This window comes from Benincasa hispida, chromosome 8, assembly GCF_027475165.1.
Source record: "Benincasa hispida cultivar pf3 chromosome 8, pf3_genome.v1.1, whole genome shotgun sequence".
NCBI lineage: Eukaryota > Viridiplantae > Streptophyta > Magnoliopsida > Cucurbitales > Cucurbitaceae > Benincasa > Benincasa hispida.
The window spans coordinates 50289396-50309357 of NC_143485.1; the positions used below are offsets into that span (position 1 = coordinate 50289396).

Here is a 19962-nt window from a genome sequence, read left to right on the forward strand (position 1 = left end):
CAAGCTACCAAGGACTTCTAATCTAACTTTACTACGGCAAGAATGCCTAACAAAGACAAAAGAGTATTATCCCTTAAACAACCATTTCATTACCTTTTCAAGTGTTTGATTTTAAAATTAAGTCATTTTTTTAAAGAAACAAGAATGTTTAACAATCACTTAAAATAGTTTTTCAAATGAATTCTAATCAATTTTTATCAAAAGTATTTAAATAAAAATGAATTTCTTTCAAAATATTTTTTTTCTCAAATCAATTCATATTTGAGTACATACTAGAATGCATTCATCTTTATGCAACTCACTCATGTGTCAACTCACAAATTGCTATAGAATTTTTTTTATTAATTTTTTAGTATTCTTTTTCTTTCGTGATAGAAGGAGATGTATTAAGATGAGTGCAACTTGAACAATTTTTCATTTTTTTTTTTTTTTATTTCTTGCAAAAATCAGGTATTGGATTGAACTCAATTTTCCTAAGGGGTGTTTGGAGAGTTTGAATGTAATCAAGATTACTGGGAATCAAATGAGTGTTGGAAAGCGTGAGTGATTGAGCATGAAACGATGATAAATAGGATTGGATTGAAAACTGTTGGAACGAAATGAATTTTGTATTACCAATCGGACCCAAAACGCTTAATCCAAACATCGATTTTTGATACATTTCCATCCCATTACGGGTCACCAAACACCCCCTTATAGTTAATTAATCGAAACTTGAGTCTAACAAAAAATTAAACTTTCAACTTTAAATCTAATAAATTTGTCAATTTTCTAAAATATTGAATAACTTAAAGACATTAATACAAGATTGAAAATCTAGACACTTATTAGAAACAATTGAAAATGAATGGCTCAACTAGGAGAAGATTTAGTATAAGCAGAGTGTCACGGTCATACTTCTCTAACCATGTGGCACCATGATTCCCACGCGATCATGATCAGCCTTAAGGGAAACTTAAGTCCCAATTCACTTTTTGCTCGACTCTTTGAAGGTTCGTCGGAACTTAGACAAGGTTCTTTCATCCTCATCATATCTCTCTTCTGAAGGTACTCTATGAGGAGAGAATCATGAGTAGAAGTAAGATCATCCCAATTTCCATTTTTTATTGAATATAAGTTTTACAATTAAACAAGAACAAGATATGCATTTACATAAATTATAGCATGCAATACTAAAGGAAAACTTAGGGTTTCAGAAACCCTTTTCTTTGAAGAATACTTTCTTCAAGAATCCCTCAAACAAGTCACGAACGGATTTCCTTCTCCAAATGGGACACCACCAAACGGAGCCTCCTATATTCTCCTTAGGGATTGAGAATGACAGGAGTTGTAGGCTCTGCCTTAGGGCTTTGGAAGAGGGAAGGAGATGGAGAGAAACAGAGGGAGGAGAAGAACTTTTCTTCTCTGTAAGTTTTTCCTAGAGAGATGTTTTTTTTTTTTTTTTTTTTAGTGTTTTTCAAGAAGAAGATTAATCAAATTTAGCTTCTTCTCTCATATAACCACATAATTGACTAGGAGAAAATGAGGGAGAAAGTTATAACTCCCTCCCTTTAATTAATTCATATAAATTTAATAAAATTAAATTAATAATAATTATACATAATAACAACCTTATTATATGTAAATAAACTATATATTATATCCCATATAACACATAATCTATAGTTACATATTGTATCAAATATAATATAGTCTATAGATGTATTTTCTCTCAACAATACATGATTTAATATAAATTACATTTATATTAAATTCACTTATATGAATCTCATTCATATAATTAATATTTGAATCATATTCAAATATTTAATTCCTCTCAACTTATTTATGATATTAAATATAAATCATATTTATATAAAATTTAATTAAATGAATCTCATTCATATAATTAGTATTTGAATCATATTCAAATTCCTCTCATATTACCTTATATTATAATGTATCAAATACATTATATTAATTATATCACATATATAATTCATTCCCTTAATTAATTTGAACACTATAAACTAATTCAAAAATAATTCTCAATTAAATCCCTGTTGAGCTACAAAGGGGACCTTATGGACCTGTAGATTCAAGCTCCAACAGTACTCAGATAATTAATTAAACTCTTTAATTAAATTACTCAACATCTGTTAACTGCCGGTCATTCTACTAAAGACCAACAGTTATACTCTTCGCACTATAGATAAATTTCTGTGTCCATTGGATATAAATAATCAACAGTGCGATGACCTTCACAAATTACTTGTAAGTACAGTTAGTCCAAAATTACCATTTTACCCCTGTAGTTACATCTAACTCCTTAAGTACCACTGATTCCTCTAATGAACAATAAGTCATAGTCCAACTATTACCAAGTCCCTTTCGGGCCAGGAGAGGGTGTGGTCACTATTTTCAAGCCCTGGAATCAGCTCTTAAGAAACAATTTATCTACTTACCCTTGTATCAGGGAAGGAGTGAATTTCGTCTCGTGTAGTTATATTCCCAGCTCCCTAGTCAGACGAATCCCCAAAATGGTAGGCTTGTTGAGTTGGAAATCTGGCCATTCTCACCCATACAAATTAAAGGGCCGCCTTCATAAGCAGGAGTTCATAACTCACTCAGGATTCAGGTTATGCCACCAATGGTCTCTATTATTAACGGCATTATATAAAGAGACTAATTATTTCGTGGCCCTGTCTTATACAAACTCTTTGTATAGGATACCCCCGCTCACGTGTCTCCACATGAATGATCAGGTTTAGGTCATTTGTAGCACTTTACAACACTTGTAACACCTACAAAGCGAATTGTATCCATAGTGTCACTAGGATAAGGTACCCAGTCTTATCCACCTACTACAGACCATTTAGTTTATTATTTAAATAAGAACCACTTGTATGTCTCTACATACTTGTTTAAATTACATGAAATAACCTCGGATCTTAGTTTATTAGATTGAGTAGATGCTTATAAAATAACACTTATTTTATCAACAATAATATGTTTATACAAAGTTTACAAACTACGAGATTACAAGAGATTTAGGACACCAATCCCAACATTTTCATCATCCTTGTTCCCAACAACACGTATCAATACTCTTACATCGCTTCAGAACTTTACCAGGATGAATTTGGACCCTTTATTAGGCCAAAACAAGCTTATAACACTTTATCGGGGGCTTACTAGGTGATTTAAACACTTATCGGGGCATTCCGGGACATTACAATGCTTATCGGGCTTTACCAGCCTACTTCTGCACCTATTGGGCTTCTACCGACCTAATGGTTGCCTATCAGACTTTACCGGGCCATTACAATGCTTATCGAGATAACTCGAGCAAGTATTAGGCTAATCAGGAACTATCAAGTCTCACTGATGCTTCATGATGCCATCCCGAGTGTCAGATGTCATCTCCTTTCTCTCTCCTGCTCGGGCTCGAGAACCATCGTCAACCAACTTATGGGTAACTTTCCAACTTGGGACTTCCCAGATATCCATCCATCTAGACATATCGAGACTTAGACACTTCCAAGTCCTTGTCTAATCAAAATGGCATATCGGGTGCTACATCGAACCTCTAGCCTATGGGAAGGGGCATAATGTCAGCACACCCATACCATCTGACATTATCCATGAGATCTCATTCTCAATGAAAGACACCCAAGTCACTTGTCTTGTAACGCTCGCCAACGCCATGACACATGCATGTGCCATGGGGTAGCTCACTTAGGTCACAAAGCCCAAGGGTGGTGGAGAGTTAATACCATGTCCCCCTATAATGCATTCTAAACATTTTCCTCTTTGTCACCCATGCATATAAAATGTGGTGAATGATCACTCACCAACGCAGAGCGCCCGTTTGAACTCCGATTGACGTGAAATTGACATGCTTACATATCTTATTAATATAAAACTAACTCTAGAGTTGCTCGTCCAAACTCGGATGAAACCCCACCTTCCGAGGTATGACCCAAGGACCATCTGGCCTCCACTAAGCTTGTCACTAACACCACGATGACATGATTGCTTATCTTTCCGCTTAATGTTCAACATGGCATGCTTGCCCCATATGTTGGTGGTGGGATGATGCATCGTCCTGCTCGATCGCATCATGGCACTTCTATTGGCCCTTTGTCTTTGCCATATGTGTAAACACTCACATGTCATTAATGCACTGTCTGCACAAGTGGGTTCACAATCTACTATCTCAAAGTTAGATTGTGTCACCAAGCCCCCCTCAATTTTATGCTCTTTATATATATATATATAAATACTGGCATAGTATTAAAATCACTAGCTAGCTAGTCCAATGGTAAATTTGTCTTCCTGGCCTTTAAGACCCAGGTTTAAGCCCACTCATTAAAAAGGGAATTGGAGTGTATGGCAAAATTTAAGGTTTCAAAAAATGGTAAACCGGTCAAAGAATAAGATTTATGGTAAGTCACGTGACATGCATATGGCCACAAAATTCTAAATCCCTGATTTGTCCTTGTCTGGTTCGTAATTGTTGTTATTGATGAAACTACAAATGCTAGCTAATAAAACACAAGGTCGAGTTATGTATACAGTATAATTACTTATTTTCCTCAAGAACAACTAGCTCCTGATTTTGTTCATGTAGTTAACATAATCTCCATATTTTTATTATTAATTTAGATTTTGTTTAACCACTTTTCGAATTAATTTCACCTGAATTGAATATCCAGATTTTTCTACCACATTAATTTTCAAATCTTTGAATAGATTTTTATTATTTTTTATATATTCAATTTTATTCAAATCTTTGAAATTTTTTTTTATAATTTTATACATATATTCTTAATAAATTAGTTGTATCTTTTTCATATCTTTGAAGGTTTAAATTGTTTTATATACTATTTTTGTTATTATTTTAACGATTTTCATAATTCTATACATATATTCTTAATAAATTAGCTGTATATTTCTTATATCCTTGAATGAAAAATATTTTACGAAATGATATTTCTTTTTTCCAAATCGTTAAAATATTCTTCAATTTTTTTATATCAATTTTAGCACTTTTCATATTATTTCACCAATTAAGTAACACATAGTTACACATACAGTGTAATAGTAATATGAAGTTATGAGATTCAATTATTTTACATTTACACAAACAACTTAATTGTAAAGTTAACTTATGAGATTTTAACCTTTTTTTTTGTGATCCATTATTATAACTTAATTTTGTATCTTCCTGAATTTTCTTCATGATTATCTATCTAAATCTATCTTGTTATAAATTTTGTTATCAAATTCAGTTTTTTATTACCTTCTTTTTTCAAATTGATTCGATTTTATCTAATTCTTTTTCAATATATCATTGGTCTATAAACGGTAATATTTCAAGATATTGTGAATTTAAATTAATTATCTCAAATTATTTGTCAACCTTACTTAGAATTATATATATATATATATAATTTTTTATCAACCCAATAAATTTTAGTTGAGTTTGAAATGTCTAGATTTTATTTTAGAATTTAATTTTAATATAATTTAAATCAACAAAAAGAAAAAAATGAATAAGAGAAAAAAAATAAAAAAAATATATAACCATACAGACTAACTACATCGTGTGTATTGTGATCACCGGACGAAAAAGAAAACCAAAGGGGAGAGGAGTTTTTCAAATCCCTAGGTTTTTTTTTCCTATGCATGCTTAGAGAATTGTGGTAATCATATCATGTAGATATTGATTAGATTTTTGGTAGGCTAGGTTGGTTATCATGGTAATTATTTAATTATAATGTATTTGAAATTTTTTTACTTCAACTTATAAACATTAGACATTTATTTGTAACTGAGACAGTTTTGACGATTTATCATTATTGTTTTTTTATTTAATTCGATTTTACCATTTTCATAATTTTGTTTATTTATTTTTTTACTATCTTTTCAAATGAAACGTCAGAATTTACTATTTCAACCCTACATTTATTTCACTAAATTATATAAAAGCATCGTCAACAAAATTTTGAAGTCAGAACTTCGATTGTCTCAATCACATTTTGTCAAAAAAAAGAGGTATGATCCTACAATTTGGTAAGATGCTTAGCGATGACATTCTTCGATATGTTATGCAAGTAGTAGGAGACTTAAAAATACAATTTACGAGGTTCACAAACCGAAATTAAATTTCCACACAGAAATAAACATAGAAGTAGAACAATGAATTTGGAATATATGAATGGAGGAGGTACACAGATTTTACATCCTTTTTTCTAAAAGTAATTACCATTTTTTTTCGTTGTTTACTTCTTTTTTTTACAATGCATTTATGCATTATAACAAACCTTCATCTACTCCCAAAAAAAAAAAAAAAAGAAAGAAAATTTACAAATCACACATTCCCCTGGTTCCAGTTTTCACCACCCCAATCCCAAAAACACACACTCTCACACACACATACACAAACCATAAATACCTGGAATAATCATGATCTGTACCGACGAACCGACTGTAATCTAAAGCTCCCAATCCCACGGTGGGCAATCACCCTACCATCCTCCACATCAGACAGCTTCTTATTGGTCGAAGATAGAGAAGAAATTGCTTTTGCGGAAACCACTTTTCGTACAAGCATTTTCCACTGTGCGTCGTCCTTGCGTTTGTTGGTGTCGTCCGGTGGCGGCGATCTCTGTTTGAATTTGCGGCAGAGAGGGACTTTGCAGCACTCGGAGTGGTCGCAGATGGAGGAGTGGAGCTTCAGGAGCTGCCACATGCGCTTGCACCGCCCACATCCTACGCTGTTGGTTCGTTTCTTACACGTGGCGAAATGTTTGATCAGAAGCTGGAGACCGTGACACGTGGAGTAGTGGCTACAGGGTTCTCTTTCCTTCTTTGGCTCCACGTTGTAAGGTCCTACTATGGTGCAACCTTCTGAACATATGTGTTCTAAACACTCCATTGCTTCGTGTAGCTCCAAATATAGCTTCCTCTCTTTTCTTATCCTCCTGTTCCTCTGTTTCCTCTGCATTTTTTAGTAAAAATAATCATTCACACTTAATATAAGATCTTTAAATCAACAACTGTACTAGTTTTTGTTATGTTTTCATTTCACATTCTATCATTAATACAATAAATGGTAACTTAAAGATCAACCCTATATTTGAAATTTAGCCTGGTTCAATTAACCTTCTGTATGTGTTAGAGACCTAGAAAATTTATTATTCGAATCTCTGCACTTTGGTGTACTTCAAAAGAAGTGATTATAGAAAAAAAAAAAAAGTTACAAACTTATATGTTCTGAATTAATTTTTGTATAAGACAATATTGTCCTAGATTATTATAGGTAGGCTATAATAATTTTAAACACGGTAATAAATAATAAAAAATGATGAATGTAAAATAATAAAAGCGGTAATAAATGGAAGTTTTGAAATAAGATTGACGGTAGCTAATTTGGTTACTATAGTTTTAGCATAGTTTTTGCCATACAAATTAATTCGAAAAAGTCAAATGCTTATTTTTTTTTAATTAAACTTATAATTTAAAATATTATTATATTAATAAGAAATGTTGTATATTTGTGAAATTTAAAACGAATATATTTAGAAAAAATGTTGGTTAGAAACTAGAATTACAAATTTTTTGTGGAAGCAAAGTTTTGATGTAATTCATTGAATTTTGAGATTTTAAGAGTGAAAAATAGAAAATAATTATTTGAAAAAAAATACTTTGAAATCAATTCACAAATAATTAAGAGAGGGTAGTCCGGTTATTTTGGAAGGCGAAGAAAACAAAAGTTATCATTAATATAGTCTTTTCAAATTTAATTTATTAATAAAAAGAAACTTTTTTAAAAAACACAAGACCATGTTACATTAATAATGCTACAAAATCCAAATAATTTTAGTCTAAAAAAATACTGTGTAAAAATAGTATTTTATTATATTTTCAGTAACGATTCGATTCCAAAATCACGCAAAATGTAAGGAAGGAAACCAACCAACAAGGCAACAACTATTAAAATCAGAGCCGAACAAGAACAAATAAATTTTAACGATCCAAAAATAGATTAGCCTTTTGAGTTAGGTTCATAAGATAAAATTTTCCTCAGGATCAACTCGTCTAATTTATTGTATATTCTAAAATCAAAACTCACTAATGCAAATTCCATAAAAAATTCATCGATCTATCGAAGAACGCACAGAAAACAATAATAATAATCATAAGGAAACTGGCGTTTACCGATTCGGTCTCGTCGATGAACTGAAGAATATCAAGCTCAAGCCATGGATCATGATCTTGAATAAACTTCCATCCTTCAGTTTTCTCAACGAATTTAAAATGATCAGCGACGAATTTCATACACTTAAGGTAAAGATCTGGCGCGTTACAGAGCCTCGCGAGTTGCAGAACGTCCACAACGGTTTCAATCGTAAGCCGTTGAGCCAAATCTTTCGTACACGTCGCTTTCAATTGCGGCAACATATAAACATGCGATAGAGCCAGTAAATGAATTCCGTGCTTCTCAAGATGCTCCGCCGTGCACCTAAAAAGAAATTTGCCTTTCCGTTAAGAAATCGAAATCAGAATCAAAATCGAAATCGAAACCTGTTAGAAATACGGATTTAAACCTAGAACTGTAGAGGAACCGAACGAACGTAACGACAGCATCAGAAGGAACTCCAAGGATCGAAATCACTTTGTCGGCGTTTCGCTTCTTCCGCGGCAGATCAATTACATGTTCAAGAACCGGCGAAATGGAAGCCTTCAATGAAAATCAAATCTCAGAGATCTCATTGTTACAAAAATCGGTATGAAATGAAAATCGGGAAGAGAGAGATTGGAAGAGTTACCAGGATGCCGGAATGGGCGGGGATTCGGAGGCCGTCAGAGGTGAGGATATGAAGGTCGGGTTCTGGAAGCTCCCTGAATATGGAGGGAGTAATGGTGCGGGTGGCAGAGTCGTCGGAGGGGACAGCGGCCGGGAAATTGCAGTAGAGATCGTCGGGAAGGGCGGTGGGAGGGACGGAGGTAGTGAGAGGAGTGGATTCCATATCGAAAGGGAGAGCGGGAGCGATGGGCACGTTTCTCGGCCCCAAATGGAAAGGAAAAAAGGGATTATATATACACAATAAAATTACCAAATTATATGGAGATGTTACAGTTGTAAATCTGCCCACCTTCTTTTCGACCGCATTTGCTGTTTCTGTTTCCATCCCTTCAAAAAAAAAATTTCATTTCCCTAAATCAATTAATTATTTTAACTCTAAATATATTCTGACTTCTATTTTTTTTTCAATAATTATAATTACGTTAAAAAATATATCATTTTAGTCCCTACACATCAATTTAATTCAAATTTTTAATAAATCTTAAATTTTTTTTTGTTATCCATTATCTTTTTCATTATAAATTTATAAACATATTCACAAATATTATATTTCCTGCATACAAATTATTGTTATTATTATTATTATTATTATTTAATCCATTTTGATGGACTAAATTTAAATTTTTTTTAAGTACATTAACTTCATTTCGACATTTGAAAATAGAAAAACTATTTTAAATGATAAATTGTTGAAAATATTTACAAATAATTTCAAAATATCACATTCTATCACAAGACTACTATCTTTATCTCATAGACACAAATAGTAGTCTAGTGTGATCTATTGCAGATAGACAATGAAATTTTCTATATTTGTAAATATTTTAGTTCATTTTTCTATATTTAAAAATAAATCATTGATAATATATAGACTATAATTATACTATTTTTTTAACCTCATATGAGAGGAATCAAATATAATTTAAGGTTTACTTTATAATTGCGTTGAATATGTTTCCACTTCTCTTTCTTTCTTTCTTTCCCTTATGAGCTTACTTCTCTATTTTTAATTTCACTCTAGCTCATATTTCAATAGATAAAGTTAAAGTGTTACATATTACCTATTAATTAGTAATTAATATATTTTCATTGAAAAATCCTTCACATGGCATAAACTTAAATTTAAGTTGTAGTCAAAGTTGCTTAGTATATAAATGTATTAACGATCAAGAGGTATGTGGTTTGAATTTACTTATCTCCTATCGTACTTAAAAAAAATTAACCTTAAAAAAATGATTATATTATATAATTATTGACATTTTTTTAGTTCAATGCGTATGAAGATAAAAGATAAATCATCAAAATTTAAAACGATAATTAGTGTCCATCTATTTAACTACGATTGAATTGGCATGAAATTATTGATGCCTACAAATGGTCCAATAACAATTAATATGATTCGTATACATTATTACTTCAATTAAAAACAGAAACTTTGAGATCCTTCACATTTTCCATGTGTGTCCAAGTCAAAATAACTTTGTTGACAATCACATTATAAGAAAATAAAAGATATTATTTACAATTATTGTACGATGGCAACATACAAAAAGACACAATCCAAGTGGAAAGAAAATAGCATGCAATTATTAACCACATAAACTTGTATATATATTATTACATTTGTCACAAAGCATGCTTCCTTTTTTTCCCCGTCATATATCAAAATAACCACAATTAATAATTAGACAAGGTGTCATTTTCTATTCTCAATTTTAATTATAACAAAAATGATCTTAATTATATAAGAAGTGAATTGCTAGATGATAAAAAGATGTAATTAAAATTGAGCTAGGTTCTTATTGATGGAAAGTAATTAATTTTAAAATTAGGATATTAAAAAATTAAAATATAAAGTAAAAGAAAGTTGATCAAATGTTGTTTAGGAAATTATTAAGAATGTCAGTACAAGGTAGTTGTCAAATTTACTCTATTTCTTGAGAAGCAAAAAAAAAAAAGTTATAATACTTTAAACATTTAATACATCACTAAATAATATTATATTTTATTTTAGAATTCACATCATACTTTAACCTTTTTTTAATACGGAATAATGAATTGATGTAGTATAAAAAGATTTATTCGATAGTAATACTAAAAAATTTCGTAATCTATCTTGCATTTAAAGATTTAAAGGAAGATTAAGGCCAATATGAAAAATTTAACTGGTATAAAACTTTTAATATAGATCTAGAGGTTATTAAAAAAAGAAATGTAGGGGCACATAAAAAAAAGAAAAGAAAAAGAAAATTACGTATTTAGGATATGACGTGGCAAGGGGATTTGCTTGAGAGTTCTGATTCTTGAGGCTTTGTCGGACAGTTTGGACTCATCGTATCCACGAACGAGCAATCTATTTTGCCACGTAGATATTGCCAAGTTGTGCTTCTAATGATATCCTACGTAGCAGTGGTTGATAAGACGCTCTTCCAATGCCAGCCAACCACGTGTTTACACGTAAACACGACACGTGTCTTGTATGAACCATTGTTTAGAAATAACTTTTGGCCATATATTTTCTTTCTTTTTTCTTAAGTTATGATTTAAATATCATTTTGGTCCAAATATTTTTAAGTATATTCAATTTTAGGCTTCAAATTATCATTTGTCCAATTTTAATTCTCATACTTCTTATAAATCCTAAATTTAAATTCTCATTTGTTGATTTTTAAAAACTTTTTTTTGTTATATTTTAGCATTCTTATTATAACTTTTGAAAATACATTCACATATTATATTTTTTTTCATTTTCATAAAAAATATTATTATTTATTAACTAAATTTGGTAAATATTAATTTTAATGAACTAAATTGAAGATTTATGAAAGTATAGAGACTAAAGTTGGACAATCGAAGTCACATTTAGTAACCATTTTATTTTTTATTTTTGAAAATTAAGCCTATGAACACTATTTCCATTTTTAAATTATTTTGGTTTAAAAACCAAACCAAATTTTGAAAACTAAAAAAGTTGTTTTTATTTTTAAAATTTGACTAATAATTCAATCATTGTACTCGAAAAATGCAAATCATTGTAAGAAATGTGATGAAATAGATTTAGTTTTTTAAATTAAAAAAATTATTATCAAATAGGATCTAAAAATTTAAAGATTAAAATTGAAAAAATTTCAAAATATAGAGACGAAATATTATTTTAACCTATATTAACTTAGGTGCCGTTTAAATATCTCAATTCATTGATAACGTTTATATGCTTTTAGGGAGTTTATTTTAAAATTAAAAAAAAAATAGTAAAGGTGAATAATTTGTTGGAGTTGACATTATTTAGAAACTTCCATGATTTAGATAAGGCATTATGCATGTAGATATAGACGAATTAAAGGAAAGCAAGATGTTTTAATTTTCATTTATCCAAACTTCTTTTAAAATAATTTCATTTTGCAAAAAGTACATAAACCTAAAAGAAAATAATCTGTCCATTTGATCTATACAGGGAAGGGGAGGACATCTCTCGTGAGATTTTACATTATTCCTTTAATTTTCCTTCACTAATTTTTTAGATCTAATTGCAGATATTATAAATATGGAACAGAGAAGGAAGAAATTGGGAAGAAAAAAAAATTGACTTTATACCCTTAAATTTTAGGAATTCAATCAAATTAATAATTATATTGACTCAAATCTTAACTTTTCATAGAGAAAATAGGCTTAATTAAAGGAGTTGGTAGAGAGATTCTTCACTTTTTTCACTCGTTTATATTTAAAATCAACTCAAAACTAATTAAATAATATTATTATTCATACAAATCTAAATAAAAAAAAAAATGTGTCATAGATGCTAGCTTGTTTGGGAGCAAACTCATTCCAACACGAGCATATTGAAAAATTGTGATACAACTCCAGTTTGTAGGAACGAGGAGGAAGAGAAAGGAGAAAAAGAGAGTGAATGGAACTCCAAAAAGAAACTAAAGAATGGAGATTTCACAATCACTGTATTTAGAATGACGTAATAGTTAACTTGAACATAGCTCGACTTATATAAACTCGTACTATCAATTTTAGATTTGAGGCTCGAGCTCCATCTTCATGAGTGAGAGAAAATAACTTTTTCTTCTTTTTAAATCTTAAATTCCACATTATTATAACAACGCCATGGAACTTTTTACTCAAATTTCTAGAATTTATTAACTAAATATACATATTTAGAAACTTTAAGTACCAACTTATTATTAAAAGTTGTCCAAACGAGATAGTTCAACTAATATAATGATAGATGTTTTAGAGATCAAGAAGTTAAGTTCGAATGCTCTAAACCTATTGTATTTTTAAAAAATTATTAAAACTAAAAGTACAAGGACCAAAGTAATATTTAAAACAAAAAGGATTTAAATACCACATTAGTATCTATCCTTTTAGTTTTGGTTCATTTTAGTCCTTATACTTTTAAATTGTTTGTTTTGGTCCTTATATTTTCAACTTTGATTCATTACTTTAAAAAATTTTATTTTAGTACTTGTACTTTTAGTTTTTGTTCATTTTGATTCTTATACTTTTAAAAAGTTGTTATTTAGTCCATTTAATTTTATTTTTAAATAATAAAAATGATAGTTTTTTTAAAATTCAATGATCAAAATGAATCGAAGTTGAAAGTACAAAAGATATAGAGACCAAAAGAAATTAAAGTTAAAAATAAAATTATCAAAATAAAATTTTAAAAACAAATGGACGAAAATAAACAAAAACTGGAAGTAACAACAATTAAAACAAAACGTAATTAAAAGAACAAATGTATTGTGCCGTACCAAAACAAGTCCTTGACAGATGTCAATGTGCAAAAATGTGTTATTTCGAGTCGGTGCAAAGAACTTAGACTATTTATTTATTTATTTATTAAAATAATTGAAAATCCCTTTTCAATTTGTGAGGCCAAAAATGCATTCAGGGATGTGATATGCACGGACGTTAATTTATTCAATTAATCAGAAAATATCAACCAACACAACCAGATTCGCATTTAATTATATCATTATTTAATAGATTATTTTTAAATATAAAAAAATAATTAAAATATTTATAAACATAATAAAATATTTGTCTATCTATTATCATCTATCACTGATAGATGGATTTATTATATTTAAAAATATTTTTAACCGTTTTTTATTTAAAATAATTCTCCTATTCTATAAAAAAAAAAAAAAGTAAATTAAGTATATTTAATTTAAAAATGCGTGCTACATGATTAATTAGACTATTAATTTGTTATTAGGTGGCGGTTATGTGTGGCCAATGAATAACAAGATATGTGTAAAATCGGCGAAGGGCGGGAGAGAAGATATTTTTTAAAAAAACTAGGGATTTAATAAATTGTGTTTGGTTAGCTAACTTTTGAATTATTATTTTCTTTTGTTGATTTAGTCTGTTAAAAAAATAAATAAATAAAAGAAAAACCGATCACATTAGTTAGTTAATTAAATATTGTAATTCTGATCGTCTTCTAATTTTCACATTCAAACAATTAAATAAATGGAACAGTGTACTAGATAATGAAATATATTTGCCTAGAGTTGCTTCCTTTATTTTAATATTGGATTTAATTATTACATAATGCAATCCATTGTGATTTGGTCTATTATTAGAGTGAAGTGAAATAAAATATTTAGAAACATTTCAATGATTTACTTTTTATATATTAAAAATGAAATTTACTTACAAACATGAGCATAGTTTAATTTATCGTTGATTTTGTATTTCTCTATCCTAAAAAAAGAAGTATAATTTTTTAATAAAATAAGAAATACGATATTTAAAATTACGTGAATAATAATTTTTTTTTTTGTGAAGACTAAGATTTTTAGTTGGATTAATTTTAATATTGAACTTAAATGAACAGTATAATAAATAAATAAATAAAAACTTATGTGCAATTTGGGTTGCACCTATATTTTGTGTCAATAACACACAATGTGCTATGTGACAATTTTTTAAAAATTTATTTTATTTTTGAGGCAAGAACGACAAACATACCATACATCCACTTACACCTTTGACATTTGAAAAGGAGAATACATTCTGGAAAAACATCCTTTCAAACCAAAGAAGAGCCTTGAAAGGATGTGAAGGCCATTATTGCATAAAACTCAGTTTTCCTCTCGAGGAATATGACAAAAGCGCTCAATATTAACAATTTTTCTTTTTTACAAAAAGAATGGCATCAATAACAATCTGAACCTCTATAAACGAGTATCCCTCCCTAGTAAGAAGCTAGACAATCTCCAGAGCATCAAATTCGACCTCAATCAGTAGATTATTTCCCATCCACTCATGCTCAATCGCAGACAAGCCCTCCAATAAAGCTTTAGCTTCAAGCATGTTAACAACCCCAATCCTTTGATTTAAATTTGCAACCATCTAGAATGGCACGATTAAAGTGATCTGGAACAAGCTACTAAGGCTACATTTAATCAATGTCCTAATAAATTTAGAACTTTTTTGTTTTATTTATTTATTTATATTTTATTATTATTATGGAGATCTATGGTTACGTGTTTGGTTTTTAATAATTGACGAGATTGTTTGTCCAAGTGGTTATTGTGTATTCTTCTTCTTTTAGTTTGGAAAATTGGGTGGGATCGATTTCGTTTTCTAAAATAATGTGATTTTATGGCTTCATTCAAATGTTTTATTTTCTGACTTTGAACATTTCTTAAATTAGATTTGGAGTGTTTTGGTGATTAACTTTTGGTTAATTTATAGGATGTTTTTGTTTTGGTACTATTGAATGATATTGTGGTGCCTAAGATGTGCATTGTTAAAATGACATAAAATTGTATTTTTCTTTTTTTGTTTGAGAAAGACATAAAATTGTAGTATTAACCTTAACATGTTTTGATTCCCTATCCCACGTGTGGTAAAAAAATGGTATTGTGTACTAGTTGGGTTAATTTCAACAATTTGATATTTTTTATAAAAAAAAAAAAAACAAAAATAGGGTAGTGACAATTTTATTTATTTATTTATTTTTTTAAATAATGCAGTTTAAAAAAGAAATTCATGAAATAGAGTTAATAGTTAATTGAAAACTATTGACAAAAATATAGTTGAAAAATCGTGGACGAGGTACACGATTTCAGAAGGCTATATCGTGGATGGGGTCCACAATTTTCGTGACATCCGACTTGGCGTGTACATGACAAGACGTGCACGCATGACATTTCATGTGGACTAAAATCGTGTATCCCATATACGACTTAGCCTTCTGAAATCGTATACCTCATCCACGATTTATCATATTTATTATTTTTTTTTTCAAGTGTATATATGTGGTGGGAAAAAGAGGGGTGTATAATTACATCACATTTAATGTGCAAAACTAGCGATTCACACCCCCCCCCCCCCCCCCCCCCCCCATAATTACATCACATTTAAGTTGTATGAGACTAAATTGTGTATTCCATCCAAGATTTAATCCAAATCGCATACCCTGTCCACGTTTCATTTAGATATATGTGGACACGGTACACGATTTACCCATCCACAATTTAGAAACCCTATATTTGTCAAATTTTTTCTATCCACCAAATTTTGAGGAAGTAGCCGTTATGGTCTGTTTAACTTATCTACATAATTTTTCTTATGAATCACATGATTTTAGCATGATTTGAGTAACTAGCCATATGGTCTGTTTCAATGATCACCATGATATAACCGTTTCTCAACATGTGAACAGATAACTTGTTTAAGATCTAGTTTTGTGTTGATTGGATAAATATCCATAATTTGCATAACTAATTAGATCAAATTTTTATTTATTTGAACAAAATAAACCCACGTCAATGGTTCCTCAGAGATAACGAAATATATGCTTAATTCCATTTCAATGTGTTTTCTTAGAGAAGAACTGTATCTACCTAATAAATTTATTGAAAATGTAATATCTGGTCTTTATTATTAGCAAAATACATTAGTGCACCAATTGCACTAAGATATGGTACTTTAGGACCAATAAGCTTTTCATTATCATCTTGAGGTCGAAATATATCTTTCTTTACGTCCAGTGAACGAATTTCCATTGGAATGTTTAATGGATGTACTTTGTCCATATAGAAAATTTTCAAACTTTTCCTGTATAAGTTGACTGATGAACAAATATCTCATCAGCTAAATGCTCAATTTGCAAGTCAAAGAAAAATTTTGTTTTTCCAAGATCTTTCGTCTCAAATTCTTTTCGTAAGATATATTATTACATTTGAAAGCTCTCTGGGAGTTCCAATTATATTTAAATCATCAACATGTATCATTATAATAGCAAATCCTGACGGTGATTTCTTTATAAAAACACACGAACATATTAGATTGTTTTGACATCATTCTTTCAACAAATATCCACTCAGTTGATGGTACCACATTTGTCCTGATTGTTTCAATCTATATAATGATCTAAATAACTTTACTGAATACAATTCTTGAAAATTTGATTTATATGTTTTGGTACCTTAAATCCTTATGGGATTCTCATATAAATTTCATTATCAAGATATCCATATAAATATGTTATGGCTACATCCATAAGATGCATGTCTAGACTTTCATATAAAGTCAGACTAATTAAATATCTTAATGTAATTGCATTTACCAACAGAAAATATGTCTCCTCATAACCAAAGTCAGGTCTTGTGAAAAATCTTGTGCAACTAGTTTTGCTTTATATCTTGTACATTATTTTCATTTCTTTTCTCACAAATACCCACTGTATCCTACAGGCTTGACACCTTTTGGTGTTCGAACTATTGGTCCAAAAACCTGACGTTTTGAAAGTAAGTTTAATTCTTCCACAATTGCTTCTTTCCACTGAAGCCAATATTTTCTATGTTGACATTCTTCAACAGATTTCGATTTAGGATCCTCATTTTCAGATATAATATCAAGAGCAACATTATATACAAAATTGTTGTCAATAACTACATTAGTTCAGTTTCATATTTTCTCTGTCATGACATAGTTTATTGAAATTTCATTATTATCTTTAGGTATTTCACCTTCTTCACTAGTCATGTCAAAGATTTTTCATGGGTATTTATATCCTCAATTAAGTCTTTTTTACTATTGACTAGTTTTCTTTTTTGAGAATTTTTATCTTTGTAATCCACTCGTCTTTCTTCACCAAGCTGTCACACCCCGTTCCAGATTTCCCTTTTAACCTAGAACGAAACGTGAAGACGTTAAACATCACTTCTCTTTATGACATCTAACATCCTAACTCTTAACATATCCTGTACTCAAGAACGCTTCTGCCATGTTCTAGACTCATTAGTGACAACTTGCTGTACTGGAATATCAGTTTTTGATAGATTATTTGCAGCTAATATATGTGACTTAGTCACTTTTTTTGTATTTACAAATGCATCTAATAATTGATTTGTTATATTTTGCAAATGAATTATTTTTTTTAACTTCAAGTTCACATTAATCTGTACGGGGATCTAAGTAAGACAATAATAATGCATTCCATGTAATTTCATTTTCCAACTTAATTTCTTCCCCAATGTTGGAAAATTAACTCATTAAAATGACAATAAGTAAATCGTACAGTAAATACCTCATCTGTCAAGGACTCAAGATATTTGATAATTGATGAGGAATCATATCCAACGTATAATTCTAACCTCCTTTAAGGACCCATTTTAGTACATTGTAGTGGAGTAATTGGAACATATACTGCACATCAAAAAATTCTCAAATGGAAAATATTTGGCTCATGGCCATAAACTAATTGTAATGGTGAGTACTTATGATAAACTACTGGTCTAATGTGTACAAGTGACGCAATATGCAAAGTAGCATATCCCCAAATAGATGTAAGAAGCATAGCTTTTATAAGCAATAGTCTAGCAATTAACTACAAACATTTATAAATAATTATAACCATTTTGTGTACATGAGCAATAGGAAATACAACTACACAAGATAGAATTTACTCATTCTCTAACGTCTGGATAAGTAGATAAATTGCCCCCTTAAAGGCTGATTCCGAGGCTTGAACAATGTGGCGCCACACCCTCTTTTGGCTCGAGAGAGGTTTGTTCATAGTTGTATTGGGGTTGATGCCCTAAATCTCGTAGGGTCCCGTAGTTTGTAAACACTTGCATAAACAAACATTTTTTTATTTATAATATATGATATCTTATTCAATTCAATCTATGAAATATTTGATATTTTAGTTGTATTAATCACAAACCAATAAACTAAGATCCATGGTTATCGTTGTAACTTAAACATGTATGTAGAGACATACAAGTGGATCGTGTTTTAAGTGATAACCTAAATGGTCTGTAGTATATGGATAAGGAGGGATACCTTATCCCAGTGACACTACGAGTATGACCCGCTTTGTAGGTGTTACAAATGTTGTAAAGTGTTACAAATGATCTGTTCCTGTTCATTCATGTATTAGACATGCGAGCGGGAATATTCTATACAAAGGAGTTTGTATAAGACCGTACCACGAAATGTTTAGTCTTGTTATCTAACGCCGTTCATAATTGAGACTTTCATTTCACTAGGATGACCATAGGTAACATGACCTTAATCCTAAATGAGTTGTGAACTCCTGCCTATGAGGACGCCTTTGATTTGCATGGGTGAGAATGACTACGCCACACCCTCTCTTGGCTTGAGAGGGGTTTAGTCATAGTGGGATTATGATCAATTGTTCATTAGAGAGACCAGTGGTATTTAAGGAGTTAGATGTAACTATAGGGGCAAAACGGTAATTTAGCTATTTGTACTTACGAGCGATTTGTGAAGGGTCATCGTACTGTTGATTGGTTATATCCAATGGACACAGAAATATATCTGTAGTGCAAAGAGTAAAGCTGTCGGTCTTCAGTGGAGTGTTCGACAGTTAATGGATGGTGGATAATGTGATTAAAAAGTTTAGCCAGTTATTCACGTACTGTTGGAGCTTCAAGCTATAGGCCTATAAGGTCCCCTTGGTAGCTCAATGGATTCAAGTTGAGAATCAGTTTTTGGGTTAATTTGAAATGTTCAAATTAATAAGAGGGAATTTGATTATATATGATATAATTAAATTAATTAAATTATATATATGATATAACTGATATAATGTATTTGATACATTATTGTTT

General features: G+C 30.2%; 1 protein-coding gene across 1 annotated transcript; it reads right to left on the reverse strand.

Moving 5' to 3' along the window:
• Positions 1 to 6176: 6176 nt before the first annotated feature.
• On the reverse strand, positions 6177 to 9105 carry LOC120084040 (BTB/POZ and TAZ domain-containing protein 1-like). The gene is made up of 4 exons (XM_039039941.2): positions 8817 to 9105; positions 8595 to 8728; positions 8206 to 8509; positions 6177 to 6985 (listed from the first exon to the last, which is right to left on the reverse strand). The coding sequence occupies exons 1-4, from the start codon at positions 9015 to 9017 to the stop codon at positions 6449 to 6451; spliced, it is 1176 nt and encodes a 391-aa protein (XP_038895869.1). The 5' UTR covers positions 9018 to 9105; the 3' UTR covers positions 6177 to 6448.
• Positions 9106 to 19962: the final 10857 nt, after the last annotated feature.